The 27,122-nt window shown below is 20.1% G+C and overlaps 12 protein-coding genes across 12 annotated transcripts in view; 9 read left to right on the top strand and 3 right to left on the bottom strand. All coding sequences in view use genetic code 6, as the record gives it.

Moving 5' to 3' along the window:
• Positions 1 to 651: 651 nt before the first annotated feature.
• On the top strand, positions 652 to 894 carry TTHERM_001311292 (hypothetical protein; the record flags this gene model as incomplete). The annotated part of the gene is made up of 2 exons (XM_012800726.1): positions 652 to 673; positions 731 to 894. The coding sequence occupies 2 exons, from the start codon at positions 652 to 654 to the stop codon at positions 892 to 894; spliced, it is 186 nt and encodes a 61-aa protein (XP_012656180.1).
• Positions 895 to 1,388: 494 nt separating this feature from the next.
• TTHERM_001311291 (hypothetical protein) lies at positions 1,389 to 3,271 on the top strand (the record flags this gene model as incomplete). The annotated part of the gene is made up of 6 exons (XM_012800725.1): positions 1,389 to 1,459; positions 1,730 to 1,819; positions 2,079 to 2,168; positions 2,432 to 2,521; positions 2,798 to 2,887; positions 3,151 to 3,271. The coding sequence occupies 6 exons, from the start codon at positions 1,389 to 1,391 to the stop codon at positions 3,269 to 3,271; spliced, it is 552 nt and encodes a 183-aa protein (XP_012656179.1).
• Positions 3,272 to 4,171: 900 nt separating this feature from the next.
• TTHERM_01311290 (aldo/keto reductase family oxidoreductase) lies at positions 4,172 to 5,260 on the bottom strand (the record flags this gene model as incomplete). The annotated part of the gene is made up of 1 exon (XM_001026691.1): positions 4,172 to 5,260. One exon carries the CDS (start codon positions 5,258 to 5,260, stop codon positions 4,172 to 4,174), a length of 1,089 nt encoding a protein of 362 aa, XP_001026691.1.
• A 1,046-nt stretch (positions 5,261 to 6,306) lies between these two features.
• Positions 6,307 to 7,108, bottom strand: TTHERM_01311280 (aldo/keto reductase family oxidoreductase). Its single transcript, XM_001026690.3, has 2 exons — positions 6,569 to 7,108; positions 6,307 to 6,495 (listed from the first exon to the last, which is right to left on the bottom strand). Exons 1-2 carry the CDS (start codon positions 7,023 to 7,025, stop codon positions 6,452 to 6,454), a joined length of 501 nt encoding a protein of 166 aa, XP_001026690.3. The 5' UTR covers positions 7,026 to 7,108; the 3' UTR covers positions 6,307 to 6,451.
• A 1,010-nt stretch (positions 7,109 to 8,118) lies between these two features.
• On the top strand, positions 8,119 to 8,700 carry TTHERM_01311270 (hypothetical protein; the record flags this gene model as incomplete). Its single annotated transcript, XM_001026689.2, has 1 exon — positions 8,119 to 8,700. The coding sequence occupies exon 1, from the start codon at positions 8,203 to 8,205 to the stop codon at positions 8,698 to 8,700; it is 498 nt and encodes a 165-aa protein (XP_001026689.1). The 5' UTR covers positions 8,119 to 8,202.
• A 1,793-nt stretch (positions 8,701 to 10,493) lies between these two features.
• On the top strand, positions 10,494 to 10,916 carry TTHERM_01311260 (hypothetical protein; the record flags this gene model as incomplete). The annotated part of the gene is made up of 1 exon (XM_001026688.1): positions 10,494 to 10,916. One exon carries the CDS (start codon positions 10,494 to 10,496, stop codon positions 10,914 to 10,916), a length of 423 nt encoding a protein of 140 aa, XP_001026688.1.
• A 347-nt stretch (positions 10,917 to 11,263) lies between these two features.
• Positions 11,264 to 11,707, top strand: TTHERM_01311250 (hypothetical protein; the record flags this gene model as incomplete). The annotated part of the gene is made up of 1 exon (XM_001026687.2): positions 11,264 to 11,707. Exon 1 carries the CDS (start codon positions 11,339 to 11,341, stop codon positions 11,705 to 11,707), a length of 369 nt encoding a protein of 122 aa, XP_001026687.1. The 5' UTR covers positions 11,264 to 11,338.
• Positions 11,708 to 12,317: 610 nt separating this feature from the next.
• On the top strand, positions 12,318 to 18,552 carry TTHERM_001311231 (hypothetical protein; the record flags this gene model as incomplete). Its single annotated transcript, XM_012800724.1, has 19 exons — positions 12,318 to 12,356; positions 12,411 to 12,460; positions 12,617 to 12,706; positions 12,996 to 13,085; positions 13,345 to 13,434; positions 13,680 to 13,769; positions 14,059 to 14,148; positions 14,397 to 14,486; positions 14,738 to 14,827; positions 15,099 to 15,188; positions 15,401 to 15,490; positions 15,759 to 15,848; positions 16,084 to 16,173; positions 16,451 to 16,540; positions 16,825 to 17,001; positions 17,277 to 17,366; positions 17,616 to 17,705; positions 17,921 to 18,043; positions 18,300 to 18,552. The coding sequence occupies 19 exons, from the start codon at positions 12,318 to 12,320 to the stop codon at positions 18,394 to 18,396; spliced, it is 1,746 nt and encodes a 581-aa protein (XP_012656178.1). The 3' UTR covers positions 18,397 to 18,552.
• A 784-nt stretch (positions 18,553 to 19,336) lies between these two features.
• On the top strand, positions 19,337 to 19,834 carry TTHERM_01311230 (hypothetical protein; the record flags this gene model as incomplete). The annotated part of the gene is made up of 1 exon (XM_001026685.1): positions 19,337 to 19,834. One exon carries the CDS (start codon positions 19,337 to 19,339, stop codon positions 19,832 to 19,834), a length of 498 nt encoding a protein of 165 aa, XP_001026685.1.
• Positions 19,835 to 21,638: 1,804 nt separating this feature from the next.
• Positions 21,639 to 22,061, top strand: TTHERM_01311220 (hypothetical protein; the record flags this gene model as incomplete). The annotated part of the gene is made up of 1 exon (XM_001026684.1): positions 21,639 to 22,061. The coding sequence occupies one exon, from the start codon at positions 21,639 to 21,641 to the stop codon at positions 22,059 to 22,061; it is 423 nt and encodes a 140-aa protein (XP_001026684.1).
• A 508-nt stretch (positions 22,062 to 22,569) lies between these two features.
• TTHERM_01311210 (hypothetical protein) lies at positions 22,570 to 26,878 on the top strand (the record flags this gene model as incomplete). Its single annotated transcript, XM_001026683.2, has 10 exons — positions 22,570 to 22,808; positions 24,150 to 24,239; positions 24,436 to 24,525; positions 24,788 to 24,877; positions 25,165 to 25,254; positions 25,525 to 25,614; positions 25,913 to 26,002; positions 26,304 to 26,393; positions 26,691 to 26,780; positions 26,848 to 26,878. 10 exons carry the CDS (start codon positions 22,570 to 22,572, stop codon positions 26,876 to 26,878), a joined length of 990 nt encoding a protein of 329 aa, XP_001026683.2.
• Positions 26,879 to 26,957: 79 nt separating this feature from the next.
• TTHERM_001310200 (hypothetical protein) overlaps positions 26,958 to 27,122 on the bottom strand; it is a gene marked incomplete at both ends in the record, with an annotated part of 282 nt that continues 117 nt past the window's right edge. The window contains one exon of the mRNA XM_012800723.1: positions 26,958 to 27,122. This exon is cut by the window's right edge and continues 117 nt beyond it. Within this exon, the coding sequence (XP_012656177.1) occupies positions 26,958 to 27,122 (165 nt within the window).

The following is a 27,122-nucleotide window of genomic DNA, read 5'->3' as shown; positions in this document are numbered from 1 at the left end:
TTGTGCTTGTTTACTTTTTCTTATTTCTTTGTTAATTTAACTCATTATTTTATTTTTAATTTTTGGTTTTATTATTAATTAACCTTATTATTTCATATTTTTTCTTTATTTTTTCCTTCTAATGAATTATATATTTCTTCTTCAATATTTAAAAAGCGAAAATAAAATTGGTGATAATAATAATAATATACTCGCATATAAATACATGTATTTATACACTCAGAAATGTTTCTTAAAATTAAACATAAAGATTAAATTTATAAATTTATTTATTTGTTTTATTTATTTATTATTTATTAGTTTGTATATTTCTTTATGAATTTTTGAAGTTTATTTAATTTTTTCTCTTCTGTAAAAAGAGTTTTTTTGTTTTGGATTGTGATATTTATAATTAAAAAACTAGATTAAAACAAAAAAAGATCTTTTAATTTATTTGATTTATATTTTTTTTTCTATTTATTGTGTTTGCTTGCTTTTTCTTTATTTTTTGTTAATTTAACTCATTATTTTATTTTTAATTTTTGGTTTTATTATTTCATATTTTTTCCTTCTAATGAATTAACTCATTAATTATATATTTCTTCTTCAATATTTAAAAAGATACAATCAAATTGGTGATGGAAATGGAAATGGAAATACTCGCACATATAAATGCACTCAGAATACATCTTAGGTATTATATTTTATGTTAATTTTATACTTTTATTTATCTATTTATGTATTAATATAGAATTCTTGAATATTATGAGTTTCATTGAAAAGAAACCATTCATTACTCCAGTACTAAAAGCCCAGTCTTCACTACTCTATGTGGTATATGCATTATATACTGAAGAGTAGCAGTTAATACTAAGGTATTTGCATTAAATACTGAGTATAACTTTTTCAGAGTGAGCTTTGGGAAGTGAAGTAGTTGATTGGCTTGCAAAAGTAAAGTTTATTTTCCCAGTTTTCTTATTTTTCTTTGTTTAGATTTTTTTTTTGAATTAATTAATTATAAACTTTTTGATTAATTAATTGTTTCTCAAATTGGTGATGAAGGTGCATCAGGCTTAGGTTCTGGTTTAGCAAATTGCACTAACCTCTCAAATTTGGAACTTGACTTTCGGTAAAAAGAGTTTATTTGCTTTGGATTGTGATATTTATAATTAAAAAAACTAATTTAAAACAATAAAGATCTTTTAATTTATTTGATTTATTTATTTTTTTTTATTGTGTTTGCTTACTTTTTCTTCTTCCTTTGTTAATTTAACTCGTAATTAATATTTTTTATTATTAATTAATCTTATTATTTCATATTATTTCTTCATTTTTTCCTTCTAATGAATTAACTAATTAATTGTATATTTCTTCTTCAATATTTAAGAAGTGGAAATCAAATTGGTGCAATGGGTGCATCAGGTTTAGGTTTAGCTTTAGCAAATTGCACTAAACTCTCGAATTTGAAACTTGACCTTCGGTAAAAAGAGTTTATTTGCTTTGGATTGTGATATTTATAATTAAAAAAACTAATTTAAAACAATAAATACCTTTTAATTTATTTGATTTATATTTTTTTTCTTTTTATTGTGTTTGCTTACTTTTTCTAATTTCTTTGTTAATTTAACTCATTATTTTATTTTTAATTTTTGGTTTTATTTTTAATTAATCTTATTATTTCTTATTTTTTCTTCATTTTTCCTACGAATTAACTAATTAATTATAAATTTCTTCTTCAATATTTAAAAAGTTGGAATAAAATTGGTGCAATTGGTGCGTCAGGCTTAGGTTCTGCTTTAGCAAATTGCACTAATCTCTAAAATTTGGAACTTGTCCTTTAGTAAAAAGAGTTTATTTGTTTTGGATTGTGATATTTAAAATTAAAAAAACTAATTTAAAACAATAAAGATCTTTTAATTTATTTGATTTATTTTCTTTTTCTTTTTATTGTGCTTGTTTAATTTTTCTTCTTTCTTTGTTAATTTAACTTATAATTATATATTTTATTATTAATTAATCTTATTATTTCATATTTTATCTTCATTTTTTCCTTCTAATTAACAAATTAATTATATATTTCTTCTTCAATATTTAAAAAGTGGAAATCAAATTGGTGTAATGGGTGCATCAGGCTTAGTTTCTGCTTTAGCAAATTGCACTAATCTCTCAAATTTGACACTTGACCTTAGGTAAAAATAGTTTATTTATTTTGGATTATGATATATATAATTGAAAAAACTAATTTAAAACAATAAATATTTTTTAATTTATTTGGTTTACATGTTTTTTCTTTTTGTTTTGTTTGCTTAATTTTTCTTATTTCTTTGTTAATTTAACTCATTATTATATTTTTTATTATTAATTAATCTTATTATTTCATATATTTTCTTCATTTTTTCCTTCTAATGAATTAACTAATTAATTATAAATTTCTTCTTCAATATTTAAAAAGTGAAAACAAAATTGATGATAAAGGTGCATCAGGCTTAGGTTCTGCTTTAGCAAATTGCACTAAACTCTCGAATTTGAAACTTGACCTTAGGTAAAAAGAGTTTATTTGTTTTTGGGTTATGAAATTTATAATTGAAAAAACTAATTTAAAACAATAAAGATCTTTTAATTTATTTGATTTATATTTTTTTTATTTTTTATTGTGCGTGCTTACTTTTTCTTCTTTCTTTTTAATTTAACTAATTATAATATTTTTAATTTTTACTTTTTTTATTAATTAATCTTATTATTTCATATTTTTTCTTCATTTTTTCCTTCTAATGAATTAACTAATTAATTATATATTTCTTCTTCAATATTTAAAAAGTTGGAATAAAATTGGTTCAATGGGTGCATCAGGCTTAGGGTCTGCTTTAGCAAATTGCACTAATCTCTCAAATTTGCAACTTTTCCTTTAGTAAAAAGAGTTTTTTTGTTTTTGATTGCGATATTTATAATTAAAAAAACTAATTTAAAACAATAAAAATCTGTTAATTTATTTGATTTATTTTCTATTCTATTTTATTGAGCTTGTTTAGTTTTTCTTCTTTCTTTGTTAATTTAACTCATTATTATATTTTTTATTATAAATTAATCTTATTATTTCATATTTTTTCGTTATTTTTTCCTTCTAATGAATTAACTAATTAATTATATATTTCTTCTTCAATATTTAAAAAGTAAAAATCGAATTGGTGCAATGGGTGCATCAGGTTTAGGTTCTGGTTTAGCAAATTGCACTAAACTCTAGAATTTGAAACTTGACCTTAAGTAAATAGAGTTTATTTGTTTTGGATTGTGATAATTATAATTAAAAGAACTAAGTTAAAACAATAAAGATCTTTTAATTTATTTGATTTATATTTTTTTTCTTTTTATTGTGCTTGTTTACTTTTTCTTATTTCTTTGTTAATTTAACTCATTATTTTATTTTTAATTTTTGGTTTTATTATTAATTAACCTTATTATTTCATATTTTTTCTTCATTTTTTCCTTCTAATGAATTATATATTTCTTCTTCGATATTTAAAAAGTGATAATCATATTGGTGATGAAGGTGCATCAGGCTTACTTTAGCAAATTGCACTAATCTCTCAAATTTGACACTTGAACTTAGGTAAAAAGATTTTATTTGTTTTGGATTATGATATTTATAATTGAAAAAACTAATTTAAAACAATAAATATCTTTTAATTTATTTGATTTCTATTTTTTTGCTTTTAATTGTGCTTCCTTACTTTTTCTTATTTCTTTATTAATTTAACTCATTATTTTAATTTTTAATTTTTGGTTTTATTATTAATTAATCTTATTATTTCATATTTTTTCTTCATTTTTTCCTTCTAATGAATTAACTAATTAATTATATATTTCTTCTTCAACATTTAAAAAGTGGAAACAAAATTGGTGCATACATACATACATACATACATACATACATACATACATACATACATACATACATACTCGCACATGGTGTTATAGTGGTGGATGAATATATGATATTATATTTAGATGTTTTGATAAATTCAATCAATCAATATATATATCTTTAGTTTTTTAACTTTATTTAATGCAATTATATTAATCATCATATAGTTTTTAATAAAACATATATCTTAATCAGATCAGATTAGAAAATAAAATGTCTTTTTAAAAAACAAAAAATAGAACAGAAATCATTCAATTTATAAATTGTATTTCAATATTAATTTTTAATAATCATTAATTCTCTTCTAGTGTTTTTTTTAAGTCCAAATGCTTTAACATCCTATCCAGGCATGGGTTTGTTTCCTAATATCTGGTCTATTTCTTTGTTCACTTCAGGTGTTATTTTTTTGATAAATTACAATGATTTAACTGTATCATCAAGCTATTCAGGTCTAGTAGCACCTGTAATTGCAGAAGAAACATCTTGATTTGCTAGAATCCAAGCCATAGCTAATTATGACTAAGTGCATCCCAACTTCTTCGCTACATTTGCAAGGTCATTTAGGAGCTTTAATAGCTTTTCTCTCTTATCTTCAGCAAAGAACTAATTATAAATTGCTTTCATAATAAAATTGTCCATGAACTCTTTTAATCTAGAACCAGCAGGAAGAGTTCCATCATTATACTTTCCAGTCAAGATACCGCTGCAGAGAGGACTCCAAACTGTAGATCCTAATCTGAAATTATCAAAGAGTCTTCCATATTCAACTTCAAATCTATCTCTAACCAACATATTATATTATGGTTGTTCAGTAACAGGAGGGGTGAGATTTAATCGAGCACAAACTTCTCTTACTTCAAAGATCTCGCTAGCTGACCATTCTGAGGTTCCCCAGTAGTGAATAAGTCCTTATCCGATTAAGTCGTTGAAGGCTTTAGCAGTTTCTTCTAAGGGAGTATCTTCATCAAATCTATGACAAAAGACAATATCTAAGTAGTCTAATTGAAGTCTCTTTAAACTATTTTTCACTCCTTCGAAAATATGCTTTCGAGATAAACCAATTTAGTTGATTTTTTTAACATCAGGTAAAGTTAGTGGAGCTCCCCAAAAGATCTTAGAAGAAATGACTAACTCTTGTCTAGGAGCTCCTAGAGCTTTGAAGGCTTCTCCAAATTAAATTTCACCTTCTCCATATCCATAAAATTCAGCTGTGTCAAAGAAATTAATTCCAAGACTATAAGCTCTCTTAACGAGTTCAATCGTTATTTGTAATCTATCAGGATTATCACTATTTAACACATTTCCGAAGCCAATAGCAGAGACTTTGAGACCAGTGTTTCCTAAAAATCTATATTCCATTTATTTATTTATGCTTATGTATGAGTTAAATGTTAGAGTAGCTATTAAATTATAATTTATTGTTTTTTTATTTTTATAATTTAATCATTAATATATTTGATTGATAAATAAACATATTTACATAATTGATAAATAAATTTCTAGAAGAATTGTTTACAAATTAATTAAAGGAGTTCTGAAATAAAAAATCTTTCTTTAATAATTCTTTTCTGTTTGATTACATTTTTTTAAAAATTTGAATATGAGATTAAAATAATAAATTTGGATAAGTAATTAATTAATTAAAGTAATTAATTTGTTGACATAATGATAAATTTTATATTCATAAACTAAAATTTCTTTAATAATTCTTTTTCGTTTGATTACATTTTTTTAAAAATTTGAATATGAGATTAAAATAATAAATTTGGATAAGTAATTAATTAATTAAAGTAATTAATTTGTTGACATAATGATAAATTTTATATTCATAAACTAAAATTTCTTTAATAATTCTTTTTCGTTTAATTACATTTTTTTAAAAATTTGAATATGAGAACAAACTTTTTATTTTAAATTTTATTTGGATAAATTAAATATCTATTTTATAAATAATTAATTAAATATAAAATTCAAAATTAAATTTTATCTTTTATCAAAAATAAATAGAAAAGTTTAAAATTATTTTTAACTATTTTTATAAAGATAAATAACTTAACTATTATTTATTTATTAGCTATTTATCTAGAAAATAGCTTATTATTAATTTCAATAGATAGAAATAGAATTTAATTGTCAAATATTTTTTTAAATCTTAACAATCAAATAAGAAAGCACATTATAAATGAAGTTAATTAAGGTGATTGAAAATATAAAATAAAAAATTTCTAACAAAATTAATCTAAACTAAATATCAATGTTTATTTTTGATAATCATTAAATATCTTCTTGTATTTTTTTTATTTCAAGTGTTTTAACATTCATTCCAATAATAAGCTTTTTTCCTAAAATTTCATTTATTTCTTTGTTCATTTCAGGCGTTATTTATTTGAAAACCTACACAGTTTTAACTATGTCATCAAGCTATTTATGTCTAATAGCACTTGTGATTGCAGTAGTAATTGGTATTTGCAAGAACCCAAGCCATTTCTAATTATGATTAAGTGCATTTTAATCTCTTAGCAATGTTTCCTAGAGCATTTAGGAGCTTTATCAATATTTCTTTTTTGTTATCAGCAAAATGCTAATTATTTATTCTATTTATATAAATGTTATCTTTAAATTCTTATAATATTGATCCTTTAGGAATAGTGTCATAATTGTATTTACCAGTTAACATATTGTTGTAGAGAGGACTCCAAACTGTAGCTCTTAATTTGTACTTGTCAAAAAGTCTTCTGTATTCAACTTCAAATTTTTCTCTTATAATCATGCTATATTAAGGTTGTTCAGAAACAGGAGGGATAATATTTAATCTTGATGTTCCCCAGTAGTGAATAAGTCCTTATTCGATTAAATCGTTATAAGCTTTAGCAGTTTCTTCTAAGGGAATATCTTCATAAAATCTATGGCAAAAGATTATATCTAAGTAGTCTAATTGAAGTCTCTTTAAATTGGCTATCAAGAATATACTTGCGAGATAAACCAATTTAATTAAATTTTTTAATATCAACTGAAGTTGGTGGAACTGCCCAGAAGATCTTAGAAGAAATGACTAATTCTTATCTAGGAGCTCCTAGAGCTTTGAAGGCTTCTCCAAATTAGATTTCCCCTTCACCTTAGCCATAAACTTCAGCTATGTCAAAGAAGTTAATTCCAAGACTGTAAGCTCTTTTTATGAGTCCAATCAATTTTTACTTTCTATCAGAAGAATCACTATTTAAAAAATATGATGATTAAAGATTTTATCATTTTAAAATTTTTGTTAACATTTATTTTTAATTTAAAAAAAAAATTCTTAATTTAAGTAAAGATATATTTTCAATAATTAAATTTTTATAAGTTTTTTGTTTGAGATAATATGGCATAAATCATCAATAAACTTAATGTGATATATCTTGATTTCTTCAAAAAAGAATAAATTTAATTTATTTGGATCTTAGAGAAAAAAAAATTTAAATAATAATATATTTGCATTTTAAAAACAGATATTTTGGTGTTCATACTTTTGAAATATCACCAACCATTAATGATATCATGATTTACGATATCTCAAATTATTATTATACATTGTTTTCAAATGGACTAACTCATGTATGTTTAATAATCTAAATATATTTGTTTAATATATTAAAATTTTATTTTTTATTTTTATTAAATGGTTTTATAAAATTTAATAATTCTCACCACTTATTTTAGCTAAAATAATATTTAATTTTTCATGTATGGAGTTAAATAATAATTTATTTAATAGCCTTCAGTAATCTCGTTAAAATAAAAATTATATGAATGGAAATTAACCATTAAATATTAACTATAAAGTAATTTATAAATACATTTTATAATAACGCACTTTTTTCATTCGATATTTTGTATAACATGAAGCTCAACCAATATTAAAATCCATTTAATCATACTTTAATAATTTCATTATTATGATGAGAATGATTAAATTTATAAATTTGCATTTAAAATATCTATTTATTTAAAAATATAAAAAAAGAAAAATATAAACATCTTTTGTTTTAAGTTCCAGAAAATATTATCAAACACTTGAATTATTATCTATTTTTAAAAACTATCAGCAATTGTTAGATTTAATTTTTTTATGCAAATTTGATTTTTCCTCGATAGCGAAGTAATTTTTCTTACAGCTCAAAATAAAAAACGTTTTTGAAATGAAAATTTTCTTAAAAAAAAACCATTAAATGAAAATTAAAATACATCCAACAAACAATTTATTTATTCAAAAATATTAAATATATTATAATATTAAAAATATAAAAATAAATTAATTGTCAAAAATGAAAAAATTGGTTGCTTTACTTTTTGCTTGCGCTGTTCTAATCTCTTATGTTGAGTCCAAAAAAAAGCTGAGATAAAATGATCAACAGGATGCTAATGGATTCACTGATTAACTTCTAGAAGGTCCTAAATAATTAAACTCAACTTAAGGAGTAGATCAAATAGCTTAGCGTATCGTAAGTGATCCCAATTAAGTTCATGCTCTTGAAGCTGACAAAGAAAATCAGTTCTTCATTTAAACTAAACCTGTTGCTATTATGTATAATAATGATCCTGATTTTAAACCATAGCTCATTTAAAACAATATGGATTCTTCTAAAGGTGTCACACAATTCGATAGCTTGCAATAAGAATGCTTTAGATAATGCAAAAAAATTGGTGGAAATGTCTTTTACTAAAATAAGAATAAAAATTACTTTTGCTGCTAGTTTGCTCTAAATAACAATTATGATGGTACTTACTAACAAACCTGCTTAACTGCAACCTTAAATTGTTGAAAGAATACTAATTAACTAATTGAAATACAAATAAGAAAATCTAATAATAATCATAATAATACAAATATATTTTTTTAGTATGAATTTGTATACTTGTTTGATGTAACTCTTTAACATCTTTTACAGCAAACATATGAAATAAATATATCTTCTAATAAAATAATTCTATATAAATTTATATTTTAAATTATATTTAAATATAAATCTTATAAGAAAAAATGGCTAGAATTAAAAAAAACCTAAACACTTTCAAAATTTTATTAGTTTTATGAGTTTTTTTGTAATGAATTTAATATTTTTGATGTTTAATAAATAAAAATAAATAATAAATTTTTAAATATTAAATTAATAAATAATTCATAAAATCATTTTGAAATGCAAATTAAATGGTGAAGATTATTTCAATCAAAAATAATTAAGTAATTACTTGCATCATTATATAGCATAAAAAAAATATTTATTATAACCAATTGTAAATTAAATTACTTTTATTTTTAATAGATTTTATGGATTTTATTATTGATAAGCTATAATCAAATAGTTGATAAATCAGCGTTTTTTTATTAAGTTTTTAGTGTAGATTATTTAACTCATAGATTAGTATAAAATGTATGATTATTATTTATCGCAAAAAGATTATATTAATATTTGTATTCTAAAAAACAACTATTACCAACTTTTAATTAAATTACTTTCTATTTTTAATAGATTGTAAGGATTTTATTATTGATAAGCTATTAAATTTAAAGCAAATATTCAATGAAATAGCATTTTATAGTAAGTTGCAAATTGTAGATTATGTCAACCAAAAATAATTAATTTATTATTTAACTCATTGATTATTATAAAATGTGTGATTATTATTTATCACAAAAAGAGTATATTAATATTTGTTTTCTAAAAAACAACTATTACCAACTGTTAAATTAAATTACTTTCTATTTTTATTAGATTCTATAGATTTTATTATTGATAAGCTATTAAAAAATAAATATTAGATGAAATAGAATTTTTATAGTAAGTTATATTGTGTAGATTACGTCAAATAAAAATAATTAATTCATTACTTGCCTAATAAATTAGCATAAAAGTCTGATTATAATTTATTGCAAATAGATTATATCAATAATATTTGTATTCTAAAAAATAAACTATTACCAACTGTTAATTAAATTACTTTCTATTTTTTATAGTTTCTAAGGATTTTATGATGACTCAGTTTAATTGTTAAAATATAAGCAAATGGTTGATTGGATAACATTTATTTAATAAGTTAGATGGTGCAGATAAGGTCAACCAGAATTCAATAATTAATTAGCTGAAAATGTATGATGAATAACAAAAATTTTACAATTATAATTATGTTTAAAAAATCTATCGTTGCTCATTCAATTACTATTTTATTATTATCTTGTTATGCTTTTAGAATTAATAAAGTAAGTTTACATATTTTAATTTCAATTCAACTATTAATTAGTAAATAAATAAATCAATATATTTTTTTCACTTACTAGTGCTAATTTTTCTATCCATTAAAATTATGAAAATAAAAGAAACATAAAATTTTGTTCCCAGTAGATTATTTAGATAATTTAAGATAGTTAGAATGTTTATCAAAAAAACAAATATAAATTGTATTTTCTGAAATTTTTACGTTTTTAAAATTAAAATTCATTAAAATTAATTATATGCATTCATAAAACAATATTAATACTTCCACAAAAACAATAATCTTAAAATAAATTATAGAAAAACAAAAACAAATATAAATAAGTAGAAAAAGCTTATTAAACATGCACAAAAACATAATTTCATTGCTTTTTACTTTTGCTCTACTATTCTCACATGCTTAATCTTCAAAACAGTTTAGAGCTATGAGATAAGAAGCTTTATAAAATGCTGAAAGTTAGACCTACGATGAATCTAAGCAATTTATCTAAGTTTAAAATGGTGATTTAATCAAAAAAAATGATGGAACTTTGAATAAAAAAGCAACTGAGCTAATTTAATCTGGTGTTAAAGCAACAGCCAGTAGCTTCTTTGATGCAGGATAGGCTAATTGCTTTAACTAATGTTAGTAGACATACAAAGGCTAGGTTTACTGGTATCCAGAATACAGCAAATATTTTTGTTGTGCAACTTATGTGCATATACCAATTCCTGGAAATTTAGGCTGGTACAAGTAGTCATGTGCTCCAGTATATCTGAACTGTTGAAAAACACTAAAATTAATTCAATTTATAATAAAATCATAAAAGCTTATTTAAAATATCTCTAAAAATTTGTATTTTATATAAGTAATTAAATTGTTTTTTATCAACTTATTAATTTTATTATTAAAATTATACCTTTAATAAACAGATGTAAAAATCTATTTATCAAAGATTTTCTTAAAATAGTTCATTGAAAGCGTTAATGAAGCTTGTTGTAACCAAAACAAAATAATCTTTTATCATTATTTTAAAATGCGTTTTTATAAAAAAATCCTTCTTTATTTTTTTTGATTGGCTGAATGTAAAAAATACAACAATATTTAATATAGTATATCTACTTTAATAATTAGCTGACTATCTAATCACAAAAATTATAATTAATTAATTATTAATAATTAAAAACATAAATTGCTAAAAATAAAAAAATGAAAAAAAATTTAATTATCTTGGTCTTTACTTGTGCAATTTTAATTTCTTTAACTGAATGCTAGAAATAGCTAAGATAAGGAAAGATGTAACATTCTAATGAAGTTGGATAATCTTTAGCTAATAGTCCTGAAGTAAGTGATAATGAACCTTTCTAAGAATTTGCTTAAAAACAAATAAAAATGTTTCGTATACTATTCACTGAAGATATGAAATCTTGCTTTTAGCAATGCACTGATTAATTTAACAATGTTTACTTTCTTTACAATTATGGTTACTACGGTTGTTGCCAATTTGATTTAGGTTCCGAAATGATGGGAGGCAAATACTAACCAATAAATTGTGGTTTATAAACTATTTACTGCTGATCAGTATATTGACATTTATAATAACTATTCTATAAATAAAGTTAACTTCAAAATTATAATTTTTTGTATGAATGAAATAGATTAATATGTTTTTTATATGTTTAGAATTTCATCAAAATTTTAAACTTTAATTCGATTAATTTTTAAATATTAATTTTTTTATTATGTAAAATCATTTACTTTTTATTTAAATAAAAATCATATAAATTTTCAAAAATATGTTTAAAGTAAATTTTAAATGAATTAATATCTCTAATCTTCTTTGACTTAATATAATCATATATTTATTAAAATAAAACCCCTATTCATTTTTTTTCTGTTTTAACTTTTATATTTTTTATTTTTACTACAATAATAAAAATATTTCATATATTTACCCACTTAAATATATTCTTTATTCTTCTGTAAGGCATTTTTTAAATTTTTATTTTATAAATAATACTTAATCCCCTCCTTGAATCATGGCTTATTCGATGGTTCCAGGTTCGAGTTATTGCTGTATATCTCTTTATAAAAAGCAAATTTATAAATTCAAATAATTTTTTTTTAATCTATTTTTTATTAATTAAACTTGGATAAATTGAAATTCAATATTTTTGAAAAAAAATAAATGATATAATAGATTAAAAGATATAAAAATTTAAAAGAAGTAATCATTTATTTTTATGAAAAGGCTTTAAATTATTTTTTTTAATATAAAAAGTTTTTAAACTCTTCGCTTTAATCTCATTAGGTTCTCCATATTGACTTGAGGTATATTTAATTTATAAATATTAATATTATTATAATTTCTACATATTTTAATTTCAGCTCTTTAAAATATTATTTATTATATATTTAACTTTCAATTTATTTATAAAATTAATTTACTTTTTGAAATTTTCTTCAATATTTTTTCCTTCTAAAAAGATAAAATAATATTGGTATTGATCATGCTACAGGTTTAGGTTCTGGTTTATCAAATTGCATTAATCTCTCAAATTTGATACTTGACCTTAGGTAAAATGAATTTATTTATTTTTGATTGTGATATTTTATTTATAAAAACTAATTTAAAACAATAAAGATCTTTAATTTCTTAAATTTATTTTTTATTTTTATTTTTATTTTTATTGTGCTTGATTGCTTGCTTTTTTTCTTTTTCTATGTTAATTTAACTCATTTTTTTATTTTAAATTTTTGCATTTATTATTATTAACTAATCTTATTATTTAATATTATTATTTCATTTTTTCTATCTAATTAATTAACAAATTAATTATACTTTTTTTCTTCAATATTTAAAAAGTGAAAATCAAATTAGTAATGAAGGTGCTTCAGGCTTAGGTTCTGGTTTAGCAAATTGCACTAATCTCTCAAATTTGACACTTCTACTTCAGTAAAGCGAATTTCTTTGTTTTGGATTGTGATATTTTAGTTATAAAAACTAATTTAAAATAATAAAAATTTTTTAATTTATTTGGTTTATTTTTCTTTTTGTTAAGCTAGATTGCTTGTTTTTTTTTTTTTTTTCTTTGTTAATTTAATTCATCATTTAATTTTCATCTTTTGCTTTTATTATTATTAACTAATCTTTTTATTTCATATTTTTTCTTCTAATTAATAAATTATGTATTTTTTCTTCAAAATTTAAAAAGTAACAATTATATTGGTGATGAAGGTGCATCAGATATCGGCTATGGTATAAGAAATTGCATTTATCTCTCAAATTTGAAACTTAACCTTAGGTAAAAAAAAATTATTTGTTTTGGATTATGATATTTAAATTATAAAAACTAATATAAAACAATAAAGATCTTTTTATTTATTTATTTGATTTATTTTTCTTTTTGTTTTTATTGTACTTGATTTCTTGCTTTTTTTCTTTTTTCTTTGTAATTTAACTTATTATTTTATTTTAAATTTTTGCTTTTATTATTTCTTCATTTTTTCCTTCTAATTAATTATATTTTTTTCTTCAAAATTTAAAAAGAAGCAATAAAATTGGCAATGAAGGTGCATCAGGCTTAGGTTATGGTATAGCAAATTGCACTTATCTCTCAAATTTGATATTTGATCTTAGGTAAAAAGAATTTATTTGTTTTGAATTGTGATATAAATAATTAAAACAAAAAAAACAAAAAAAAAATAAATTAATTTAAAAAAATAAAGATTTTTTTATTTATTTATTTTTTTTTCTTTTATTTAGCTCGTTTGCTTTTTTCTTTGCTAATAAAGCTCATTATTTTATTTTCATTTTGCTTTTATTATTAATTAATCTTATTTATTATTTCATATTTTTTCTTCATTTTTTCCTTCTAATTAATTAATTAACTAATTAATTATAATTTTTTTCTTCAATATTTAAAAAGTTGCAATAAAATTGCTGATGAAGGTGCTTTATTCTTATGTTATGGTTTAGGAATTTGCACTAATCTCTCAAATTTGACACTTATCCTTTCGTAAAATGAATTTATTTGTTTTTTATTGTGATATTTTAATTTAAAACACTAAAGATCTTTTAATTTATTTGATTTTTTTTCTTTTTATTATGCTTGCTTGCTTACTTATTCTTATTTCTTTGCTAATAAAACTCATTAATTTATTTTCGGCCTTTACTTTTATTATTAGCAAATATATTTTTTTTTCATTTTTTCCTTTTAATTAATTAACTAATTAATAAAGTATTTATTCTTCAAAATTTAAAAAGTTATAATAAAATTGGTGATGAAGGCACTTCAGGCTTAGGTTCTGATTTAGGAAATTGCACTAATCTCTCAAATTTGGTACTTGACCTAAAGTAAAAAGAATTTATTTGTTTTGGATTGTGGTATTTTAATTATAAAATAATAACAAAGATATTTTAATTTATTTATTTATTTTTCTTTTTATTGTGCTTGCTTACTTACTTTTTCTTATTTCTTTTCTAATAAAACTCATTAATTTATTTTTAGCCTTTACTTTTATTATTAACTAATCTAATTATTTCATATTTTTTATTCATATTTTCCTTCTAATTAATTATATATTTTTTCTTCAATATTTAAAAAGTAAAAATATAATTGGTGATGAAGGTGCTTCAGGCTTAGGTTTTGGTTTAGCAAATTGCACTAATCTCTCAAATTTGAAACTTAATCTTTCGTAAAAAGAATTTATTTGTTTTGGATTGTGATATTTTAATTATAAAAACTTATTTAAAACAATAAAATAGTTTAATTTATTTGATTTATTTTTCTTTTTATTTTTATTGCGCTTACTTACTTTTTTTTTTCTTTTTTATTTGCTTATAAAACTCATTAATTTATTTTTAACTTTTACTTTTATTATAAACAAATCTTATTATTTCATATTTTTTCTTCATTTTTTACTTCTAATTAATAAATTATATATTTTTTGTTGAATATTTAAAAAGTTACAATTAAATTGATGATGTAGGTGCTTCAGGCTTAGGTTCTGGTATAGGAAATTGCATTAATCTCTAAAATTTGAAGCTTAACCTTCAGTAAAAAGAATTTATTTGTTTTGGATTGTGATATTTTAATTATAAAAACTAATTTAAAACAACAAAGATCTTCAATTTATTTTTCTTTTTCTTATTATTTTACTGGATTTTTATTTTTATCTCTTTTGCAAATTTATTAATTTTATTATTCTTTCTTCATATTCTCCTTCTAAATAACCAATTTATTTTTTTTTTGTTCAATATTTAAAAAGTAAAAATAAAATTAGTGATGAAGGGGTATCAGGCTTAGTTTCGGCTTTATAAAATTGCATTAATCTCTCAAATTTGACATTTCACATTTCGTAAAAAGAATTTATTTGTTTTAGATTGTTATTTTTTAATTATAAAAACTAATTTAAAACAAAAAAGATCTTTTAATTTATTTGATATATTTTTTCTTTTTCTTTTTATTCTGCTTGCTTGCTTTTTTTCTTTTTTCTTTGTTAATTTAACTCATTATTTTATTTTCAATTTTCAATTTTATTATTAATTAATCTTATTATTTCATATTTTTTCTTCATTTTTTCCTTCAAATTTATAAAATAATTTTTTTCTTAAATATTTAAACAGTGATAATGATATTGGCATCGAAGGTGGATTAGGCTTAGGTTCTGGTTTAAAAAATTGCACTAATCTCTCAAATTTGACACTTAATCTTGGGTAAATATAATTTATTTGTTTTGGATTGTGATATTTTAAATATAAAAACTAATTTAAAAAAATAAAGATCATTTAATTTATTTGATTTCTTTTTCTTTTTATTTTGCTTTTTTATTAATTTAACTCATTATTTTATTTTAAATTTTCGATATTATTATTATTATTATTAATTAATCTTGATATTTTTTCTTTATTTTTTCCATCTAATTATATTTTTTCTTCAATATTTAAAAAGAAAAAATAAAATTGGTTCAATTGGTACATCAGGTTTAGGTTCTTCTTTAGCAAATTGCACTAATCTCTTAAATTTGACACTTAACCTTTGGTAAAAAGAATTAATTTTTTTTGGATTGTGATATTTTAATTATAAAAACTAATTTAAAACCATAATAATCTTTTAATTTATTTGATTTCTTTTTCTTTTTATTGTGCTTTCTTACTTGTTTTTTTTCTATTTCTTTGCTAATAAAACTCATTAATTTATTTTCAACTTTTATTTTTATATTAAAAAATCATATTATTTCTCATTTTTTCTTTGTTTTTTCCTTCTAATTAATTAATTAACTTGTAAATTTTATATTTTTTGTTCAATATTTAAAAAGTGAAAATCAAATTGGTGATGAAGGTGCTTCAGGCTTAGGTTCTGCTTTAAAAAATTGCACTAATCTCTCAAATTTAACACTTATACTTAAGTAAAAAGAATTTATTTGTTTTGGATGTGATATTTTAATTATAAAAACTAATTTAAAACAATAAAGATCTTTTATTATATTTTTTATATTTTTCTTTCTCATTTTATTGTGCTTTCTCACTTGTTTTCTTTTTTCGTTTTTCTTCTAATAAAACTCATTAATTTATTTTCTACTTATATATTCTTTTATTATTAACAAATCTTATTATTTCATATTTTTTCTTTGTTTTTTCCTTCTAATTAATTAATTAACTAACTAATTATTTTTCTTCAATATTTAAAAAGTGAAAATACAATTGGGTTAATTGGTGCTTCAGGCTTAGGTTCTGGTTTAGCAAATTGCACTAATCTCTCAAATTTGACACTTAACCTTGAGGAATAATTTAGTCCAATTGGAGCATCATGCTTACTTTCTGGTTTAAAAAATTGCACTAATCTCTCAAATTTGACACTTCATTTTGGGTAAAAAGATTTTATTTGTTTTGGATTGTGATATTTTAATTGTAAAAATTAATTTAAAATAATAAAGATCTTTAATTTATTTGATTTCTTTTTCTTTTTCATTTTATTATGCCTGATTGATTTTTTTTTTCTTTGTTAATTTAACTCATTATTTTATTTTCGATTTTCGTTTTTATTATTATAAATTAATCTTTTTATTTCTTATTTTTTCTTCATTTTTTCCTTCTAATGAATTAACTAATTAATTATATATTTTTTCTTCAATATTTAAAAAGTTAAAATAAAATTGGTAATGAAGAGGCATCAGGCTTAGGTTCTGGTTTAGGAAATTTCATTAATCTTTCAAATTTGACACTTAACCTTTCGTAAAAAGAAATTATTTATTTTGGATCGTGGTATTTTAATTATAAAAACTAATTTAAAACAATAAAGATCTTTTAATTTATTTTTCTTTTTCTTTTATTGTACTTGCTTTTTCTTCTTTCTTTATGAATTTAACTCATTATTTTATTTTTAACTTTTGCTTTTGTTAATCTTATTATTTCATATGTTTTCTTCATTTTTTCCATATAATTAACTAATAATTATATATTTTTTCTTAAATATTTAAAAAGAAAAAATAAAATTGGTGCAATTGGTGCTTCAGGTTTAGGTTCTGGTTTAGCAAATTGCACTAATCTCTCAAATTTGACACTTCAACTTAGGTAAAAAGAATTTATTTGAATAAAGATCTTTTATTTTATTTTATTTATTTTTCTTTTCTTTTTATTGTGTTGCTGACTTTTTCTTCTCTCTTAACTCATTATTTTATTTTTAACTTTTGCTTTTATTTTTAATTCTTATTGTTTCAAAAGTTTTTTTCATTTTTTCCTTCTGATTTACTAATTAATTATTTATTTTCTCTTCAAAATTTAAAAAGTGGAAATAATATTAACAACCAATGTTTATCAGGCTTAGGTTCTGGATTAGCAAATTGCTCTAATCTCTCATATTTGACACTTGATTTTATGCTTAGGTAAAATAGGTAAGTTAAGAAAAATAGGTAAAAAGAATTTATTTGTTTTGGATAATTATATTCTTAATTTTTAAAATTTATTTAAAACAATAAAGGTCTTTTAATTTATTTGAATTATTTTGTTTTGGATTGTCATATTTTTAAATATAAAACTAATTTAAAACAATAAAGATCTTTATATTTATTTATTTGATTTATTTTTCTTTATGTTTTTTATTCTTCTAATGTTTTTTTATTTATTAATTTAAAAATTTATTTTATTTAATTTTTATTTAAAATTTAGAATAATGTTTTTAAGAATATTTAAAAAAATAATTGAATTAACAAAAAGCAAATATCTTAAATCAAAAAGATTAGTTATCTTTAAAATATAACTCTGATGATAATAAACAAGTGGCAAAAATAATGAATAAATATGAAATATTTGAATAATAGGATAATAGAATATAATATGTTTTTATTAAATAATGTATTGAAAAAAATTTTTTAACCTAAAATATTGATAGATAGATAGATAGATAGATAGATAGATAGATTTGATTATTGTTTTTTATATTTTTATAAATACCATATTTTTGCAAGTTAATAAATGGTTTAAAAAAACAAAAAAATTGAAAAATTAACGAATTTTTTTTTTTATCAAATGGCTTTATAAAGTGTATTATTTATCACCTCTTATTTTAACTAACATAATATATAATGTTTCATCAAATAGAGTTAAATAATGATTTATTTTATAACCTTCAGTATTATTTTTAAAGTAGTAGTTAATCTAGTTGAAGTAAAAAGTTTTATGAATAGAAATGGACCATTAAATATTAACAAGAAAGTAATTTATAAATAAATTTTTATTATAACACATTTATTTCATTCGATATTTTATATAAAATGAAGCTTAATCAATATTAAAATCGATTTAATCATACTTCATTATTTTCAGTATTATAATGAGTTGGATGATTAAATTTATAAATTTGTTATGTAAAATCTCTATTGAATTAAAAATACAAAAAAAGTAAATATAAACATCTTTGGTATTAAGTTCTAGAAAATAGCATTAGGCGCTTGAATTATTATCTATTTTTAAAAACTATCAGCAATTATTAGATTTAAGTTTTTATGCAAATTTGATTTTTCCTTGATAGCGTAGTAATTTTTCTTACAGCTCGAAAATAAAAAACGTTTTTGAAATGAAATTTTCTTAAAAAAAAACCATTAAACAAAAATTAAAATGCATCCAACAAACAATTTATTAATTCAAAAATATTAATCCAGACATTATAATATTAAAAATATAAAAAATAAAATTAATTGTCAAAAATGAAAAAATTTGTCGCTTTACTTTTTGCTTGCGCTGTATTAATCTCTACTGTTGAGTCCAAAAAAAAGCTGAGATAAAATGATCAACAGGATGCTAATGGATTCACTGATTAACTTCTAGAAGGTCCTAAATAATTAAACTCAACTTAAGGAGTAGATCAAATAGCTTAGCGTATCGTAAGTGATCCTAATTAAGTTCATGCTCTTGAAGCTGACAAAGATAATCAGTTCTTTAGTTAAACCAAACCTGTTGCTATTATGTATAATAATGATCCTGATTTTAAACCATAGCTCATTTAAAGCAATATGGATTCTTCTAAAGGTGTCACACAATTCGATAGCTTGCAATAAGAATGCTTTAGATAATGCAAAAAAATTGGTGGAAATGTCTTTTACTAAAATAAGAATAAAAATTACTTTTGCTGCTAGTTTGCTCTAAATAACAATTATGATGGTACATATTAACAAACCTGCTTAACTGCAACCTTAAATTGTTGAAAAAGTAGTAATTAACTAATTGAAATATAAATAAGAAAATCTAATAATAATCATAATAATACAAATATTATTTTTTTGTATGAATTTATATACTTATTTTAGTTATCTCTTTAATATCTTTTAAAGCAAACATATGAAATAAATATATCTTCTAATAAAATAATTCTATATAAATTTATATTTTAAATTAATTCTAAATGGAAATCTTTTAAGAAAAATGGCTAGAATTTAATAAAAAACCAAAACGCTTTCAAAATTTAATTAGTTTTATATGTTTTTTTTTTGTAATAAATTTAATATTTTTGATGTTTTATAAATAAAAATAAATAATAAATGTTTAAATAGTAAATTAATAAATAATTCATAAAATCATTTTTGAATAGCAAGCTAAATGGTGAAGATTATTTCAATCAAAAACAATTAAGTAATTACTTGCCTCATTAAATAGCAATTAAATTGCAGGAAAAGAATGTTTATTATTATTACTAATTGCAAATTAAATAACTTTTATTTTTAATAGATTGTATGGATTTTATTATTGATAAGCTATAATCAAATAGTTGATAAATTAGCATCTTATAATAAGTTATAAATTGTAGATTACGTCAACCAAAAATAATTAATTCATAATTTAACTCATAGATTAGTATAAAATGTATGATTATTATTTATCGCAAAAAGGTCATATTAATATTTGTATTCTAAAAAACAACTATTACCAACTGTTAATTAAATTACTTTCTATTTTTAATAGATTGTAAGGATTTTATTATTGATAAGCTATTAAATTTAAAGCAAATATTCAATAAAATAGCATTTTATAGTAAGTTGCAAATTGTAGATTATGTCAACTAAAAATAATTAATTTATTATTTCACTCATTGATTAATATAAAAATGTATGATTATTATTTTTCGCAAAAAGATTATATTAATACTTGTATTCTAAAAAACAACTATTACCAACTGTTAATTAAATTACTTTCTATTTTTATTAGATTCAATAGATTTTATTATTGATATGCTATGTCAAATAAAAATAATTAATTCATTATTTACCTAATAAATTAGTATACAAAGTATGGTTATAATTTATTGCAAATAGATTATATCAATAATATTTGTATTATATAAAAATAAACTATTACCAACTGTTAATTAAATTACTTTCTATTTTTTATAAATTCTATGGATTTTATGATTAGTTAGCTTAATTATTAAATAATAAGCATATGGTAGATTGGATAAAATTTGTTTAATAAGTTATTTGGAGCAGATAAGGTCAACAATAATTCAATAATTAATTAATTATAGCTGAAAATGTATGATGAATAACAAAAAGTTTACAATTATAATTGTGTCTTAAAAAATCTATGATTGGTCATTAAATTGCTATTTTATTATATCTTGTTATGCTTTTAGAATTAATATAGTAAGTTTACACATTTTAATTTCAAGTCATCAATTAATTAGTAAATAAATAAATCAACATATATTTTTTCACTTACTAGTGCTAATTTTTCTATCCATTAAAATTATGAAAATAAAAGAAATAATTAAACATAAAATTTTGTTCCCAGTAGATAGATTACTTAGATAATTTAAGAATAATTAGAATGTTTAGCAAAAAAACAAATATAAATTGTATTTTTCTGAAAATTTTTACGTTTTTAAAATTAAAATTCATTAAAATTAATTACATGCATTCATAAAACAATATTTATACTTCCACAAAAACAATAATCTTAAAATTAATTATAGCAAAACACAAACAAATATAAATAAGTAGAAAAAGCTTATAAAACATGCACAAAAACATAATTTCATTGCTTTTTACTTTTGCTCTTCTATTATCATAGGCTTAATCTTCAAAGCAGTTTAGAGCTATGAGATAAGAAGCTTTATAAAATGCTGAAAGTTAGACCTATGATGAATCTAAGCAATTTATCTAAGTTTAAAATGGTGATTTAATCATAAAAAATGATGGAACTTTGAATAAAAAAGCAACTGAGCTAATTTAATCTGGTGTTAAAGCAACAGCCAGTAGCTTCTTTGATGCAGGATAGGCTAATTGCTTTAACTAATGTTAGTAGACATACAAAGGCTAGGTTTACTGGTATCCAGAATACAGCAAGTATTTTTGTTGTGCAACTTATGTGCATATACCAATTCCTGGAAATTTAGGCTGGTACAAGTAGTCATGTGCTCCAGTATATCTGAACTGTTGAAAAACGCTAAAATTAATTCAATTTATAATAAAATCATAAAAGCTTATTTAAAATATCTCTAAAAATTTGTATTTTATATAAGTAATTAAATTGTTTTTTATCAACTTATTAATTTTAGCATTAAAAAAAATACCTTTAATAAAAGATGTAAAAATCTATTTATCAAAGATTTTCTTAAAATAGTTCATTATAAGTGTTAATGAAGCTTTAACCAAAACGAAATAATCTTTTATTCCTATTTTAAAAGGCGTTTTTTAAAAAAATCCTTCTTTATTTTTTTTTTTGATTGGCAGAATTTAAAAAATACAACAATATTTAATATATTATATCTACTTTAATAGGTAGCTGAATAGATATCACAAAAATTATAATTAATTAATTAATTATTAATAATTAAAAAATAAATTGCTAAAAATAAAAAATGAAAAAAAATTTAATTATTTTGGTCTTTACTTGCGCTATTTTAATTTCTTTAACTGAATGCTAGAAAAAGCTAAGATAAGGAAAGATGTAAAATTCTAATGAAGTTGGATAATCTTTAGCTAAAAGTCCTGAAGTAAGTGATAATGAACCTTTCTAAGAATTTGCTTAAAAACAAATAAAAATGTTTCGTATACTATTCACTGAAGATATGAAATCCTGCTTTTAGCAATGCACTGATTAATTTAACAATGCTTACTTTCTTTACAATTATGGTTACTACGGTTGTTGCCAATTTGATTTAGGTCCCGAAATGATGGGAGGCAGGTACTAACCAATAAATTGTGGTTTATAAACTATTTACTGCTGATCAGTAGACTGACATTTATAATAACTATTCTATAAATAAATTTATCTTCAAAATTATAATTTTTTGTAAGAATGAAATAGATTAATATGTTTTTTATATGTTTGGAATTTCATCAAAATATTAAATTTTAAACTTTTAATTTAATTTCGATTAAATTTTAAATATTACTTTTTTGTTATGTATAAATTAATTTATTTATTTTCACTTATATTAAAATCACGTAAATTTTTCAAAAAATATGTTTAAAGTAAATATTAAATGACTAATTATTATCAATCCTCTTTGACTTTATATTATCATATATTTTTTTAAATAAAACCCTATTCATTTTTTTCTTTTTTAGCTTTTAGATTATAATACACCTAAATACCTCAAAAATTCATTTTGTTCTAGTGATTTCGCATTCTCATTATACTTTATATCAAATCTTTAGTTCCTATTTTTTTTTAAGTACACATTTTAAATAGAGGAGTATCAAAATTTAATAATGAATGTTGCACTTACTTTTTTGATTTTTATTACTAACTAAAAGCAAATTTATAAATTCATATGATTTATTTGCTCTTTTATCCACTTATAATTAATTGATTAAATTTCCATAAATTGCTTTTAAATATTTTTGAAAAAAAAATAAATGATATTATAGATTAAAAAATATAAAAAATTAGAAGAAGTAATTATTTTTTTTATCAATATCTTTTAAATTTATTTAAATAAATAAAAAAAGTTTTTAAGCTCTTCACTTTAAACTCATCAAAGTCTCCATATTGATCTGAAGTATATTTAATTTATAAATATTATTATTATAATTAATATTTCTTATATTTTTGATGTTCATTGAGAATATTTTTCGAATAGATATTATCCCCTCTTTTAATTAATACATTTTATTTTCAAATGTTTTATTTGTTATTTTTATTTAATTTTCATCTTAAATTTTTTAAATTCATGATAAATTTTAAATTATTATTTTTTTTATTCATTTTTTATTTATAAAACTTCTAATTGATTAAAACAGTTTATTAGTTTTGGATTATGATATTTTTACATATAAACTCAATTTTAAGCAATAAAACTCTTTTAATTAGTTTTTTAATTTTTTATTTAATTTAATTTACTTTTCTTTTCTTTTTTTTATATTTGTGTTTATTTTTCTTCAATATTTTTCAATTTAACTTATTTTTTTATTTTCAATTTTTGCTTTTATTTTTTATTTAATAATTCATTTATTATTATTTCATATTTTTTCCTACTAAATTACTAATTAACTAAATATATTTTCTTCAATATTTAAAAAGTGGCGATTAAATTGGTGATAAAGGTGCTTCAGGCTTAGGTATTGCTTTAGCAAATTGTATTAATCTCTCAAATTTGGCACTTTTTCTTATGTAAATTCAGTTTATTTGTTTGGATTGTGATATTTTTAGTTATAAAATTGAATTTAAAACGAAAAAGCTCATTTATTTTATTTATTATTTTTTATTTTATTTACTTTTTTTTCTTTTTTATTGAACTTGTCTTTATTTTTCTTCTATCTTTCTAAATTACCAATTAATTATATATTTTTTATTCAACATTTAAAAGAGACAATAAAATTGGTGCTTAAGGTGCATCAGGCTTAGGTTCTGCTTTAGCAAATTGCACAAATCTCTCAAATTTAACACTTCATCTTAGGTAAATTTAGTTTATTTATTTTTAATTGTAATATGTTTAGTTTAAAACAATATAGCTCTTTTAATTTGTTTATTATTTTTTCTTTCCTTTTTCTTTGTTATTGAATTAGTTTTTATTTTTCTTCAAAATTTCTAAATTTAATTCATTTTTTATTTTCAATATTTGTTTTATTATTTATTTAATAATTCATTTCTTATTATTTCATATTTTTTCTTTCTAAATTACTAATTAATTATATATTTTTTCTTCAATATTTATAAAGTAGGAATGAAATTGGTGATTAAGGTGCTTTAGGCTTAGGTTTTGCTTTAGCAAATTGCACTAATCTCTCAAATTTGGCACTTTATCTTATGTAAATTCAGTTTATTTGTTTGGATTGTGATATTTTAAAATTGATTTTAAAACAATATAGCTCTTTTAATTAGCTTATTGCTTTTTATTTGATTATATTTTCTTTTCTCTTTTTTATTGAACTTGTGTTTATTTTTCTTCTATCTCTCTGAATTTAAATCATTTTTTTATTTACTACATTTTCTTTTATTATTCATTAATTGATTTCTTATTATTTCATATTTTTTCTTCATTTTTTCCTACTAAATTACTAATTTATTATATATTTTTTCTTCAATATTAAAAAAGTAGAAATAAAATTAATGCTTAAGGTGCATTGGGCTTAGGTTCTGCTTTAGCAAATTGCACTAATCTCTCGAATTTGACACTTAATCTTAAGTAAATTCAGTTTATTTGTTTGGATTGATATTTTAGTGATAAAATCTATTTTAAAACAATATATATATTGATCTTTTAATTTGTTTATTATTTTTCTTTTTCTTTTTTATTGAAATGGTGTTTATTTTTCTTCTATCTTTCTAAATTTAATTCATTCTTTTATTTTCAACATTTGCTTATATTATTTATTAATTCATTTCTTATTATTTCATATTTTTTTCCTTCTAAATTACAAATTAATTTTATATTTTCTCTTCAATATTTATAAAGTAGCAATGAAATTTGTGAATAAATTGTATAAAACTTTGGTTCTGCTTTTACAAATTGCACTAGTCTCTCAAGTTTGACACTTAATCTTAAGTAAATTCAATTTATTTGTTTAGATTGTGATATACTTAAGTTATAAAATAGATTTTAAAATATTATGACTCTTTTAATTTGTTTATTATTTTTCATTTAATTTATTTTTCTTTTTCTTTTTTATTGAAATGGTGCTTATTTTTCTTCTATCTTTCTAAATTTAATTTATTCTTTTATATTCAACATTTGTTTTTATTATTTATTTATTAATTCAATTTTTATTATTTCATATTTTTTCTTCATTTTTTCCTTCTAAAATTACCAATTAATGATGTATTTTTTATTCAACATTTAAAAGTGAAAATAAAATTGGTGCTTAAGGTGCCTCAGGCTTAGGTTCAGCTTTAGCAAATTGCACTAATCTCTCAAATTTAACACTTTATCTTAGGTAAATTCAGTTTATTCATTTTGGAATTTTGGATAATGATATTTTTAGTTATAAAATTGAATTTAAAACAATATAGCTGTTTTAATTTGTTTATTGTTTTTTATTTGAATTTCTTTTCTTGTTTTTTTATTGAACTTATATTTATTATTCTTCTATCTTTCTAAAATTAATTTATTTTTTTATTTTCAACATTTACTTTTATTATTTATTAATTCAATTTTTATTATTTCATATTTTTTTTTTCATTTTTTCCTTCTAAATTACTAATTAATTATATATTTTTTCTTCAATATTTATAAAGTAGGAATGAAATTGGTGAATAAGGTGTATTAGGCTTAAGTTCTGCTCTAGCAAATTGCGCTAATCTTTCTAATTTAACGCTTTATCTTAGGTAAATTCAGTTTATTTGTTTGGATAAAATTTATTATTAGTTATAAAATTGAATTAAAAAACAATATAGCTCTTTTAATTTGTTTATTATTTTTTATTTGATTTACTTTTCTTTTTCTTTTTATTGAACTTGTGTTTATTTTTCTTCTATATTTGTAAATTTAAGTGATTTTTTTATTTTCAACATTTGCTTTTATTATTTATTTAATCATTAATTACTTATTATTTCATATTTTTTCTTAATTTTTTCCTTCTAAACTGGTAGTTAATTATATATTTTTTAATCAAATTTTAAAAGTGAAAATAAAATTGGTGCTTAAGGTGCATCAATCTTAGGTTCTAATTTAGCAAATTGCACTAATCTCTCAAATTTGACACTTTATCTTAGGTAAATTCAGCTTATTTGCTTTCAATTGTGATATTTTTATTAAAAAATTGAATTTAAAACAATATAGCTCTTTTAATTTGTTTATTGCTTTTTTTTGATTTAATTTTCATTTTCTTTTTTATTGAACTTGTGTTTATTTTTCTTCTATCTTTCTAAATTTAATTCATTTTTTTATTTTCAACATTTGCTTTTATGATTTTTTTAATAATTCATTATTTATTATTTCATATTTTTTCTTAATTTTTTCCTTCTAAATTATTAATTTATTAAATATTTTTTCTTCAATATTTAAAAAGTAACAATAAAATTGATGCTTAAGGTGCATCTGACTTATGTTCTGCT

This window comes from Tetrahymena thermophila (assembly GCF_000189635.1).
Source record: "Tetrahymena thermophila SB210 genomic scaffold scf_8253994, whole genome shotgun sequence".
NCBI classification, from domain to species: Eukaryota; Ciliophora; class Oligohymenophorea; order Hymenostomatida; family Tetrahymenidae; genus Tetrahymena; species Tetrahymena thermophila.
This window is presented reverse-complemented; position numbering and strand designations above follow the sequence as displayed.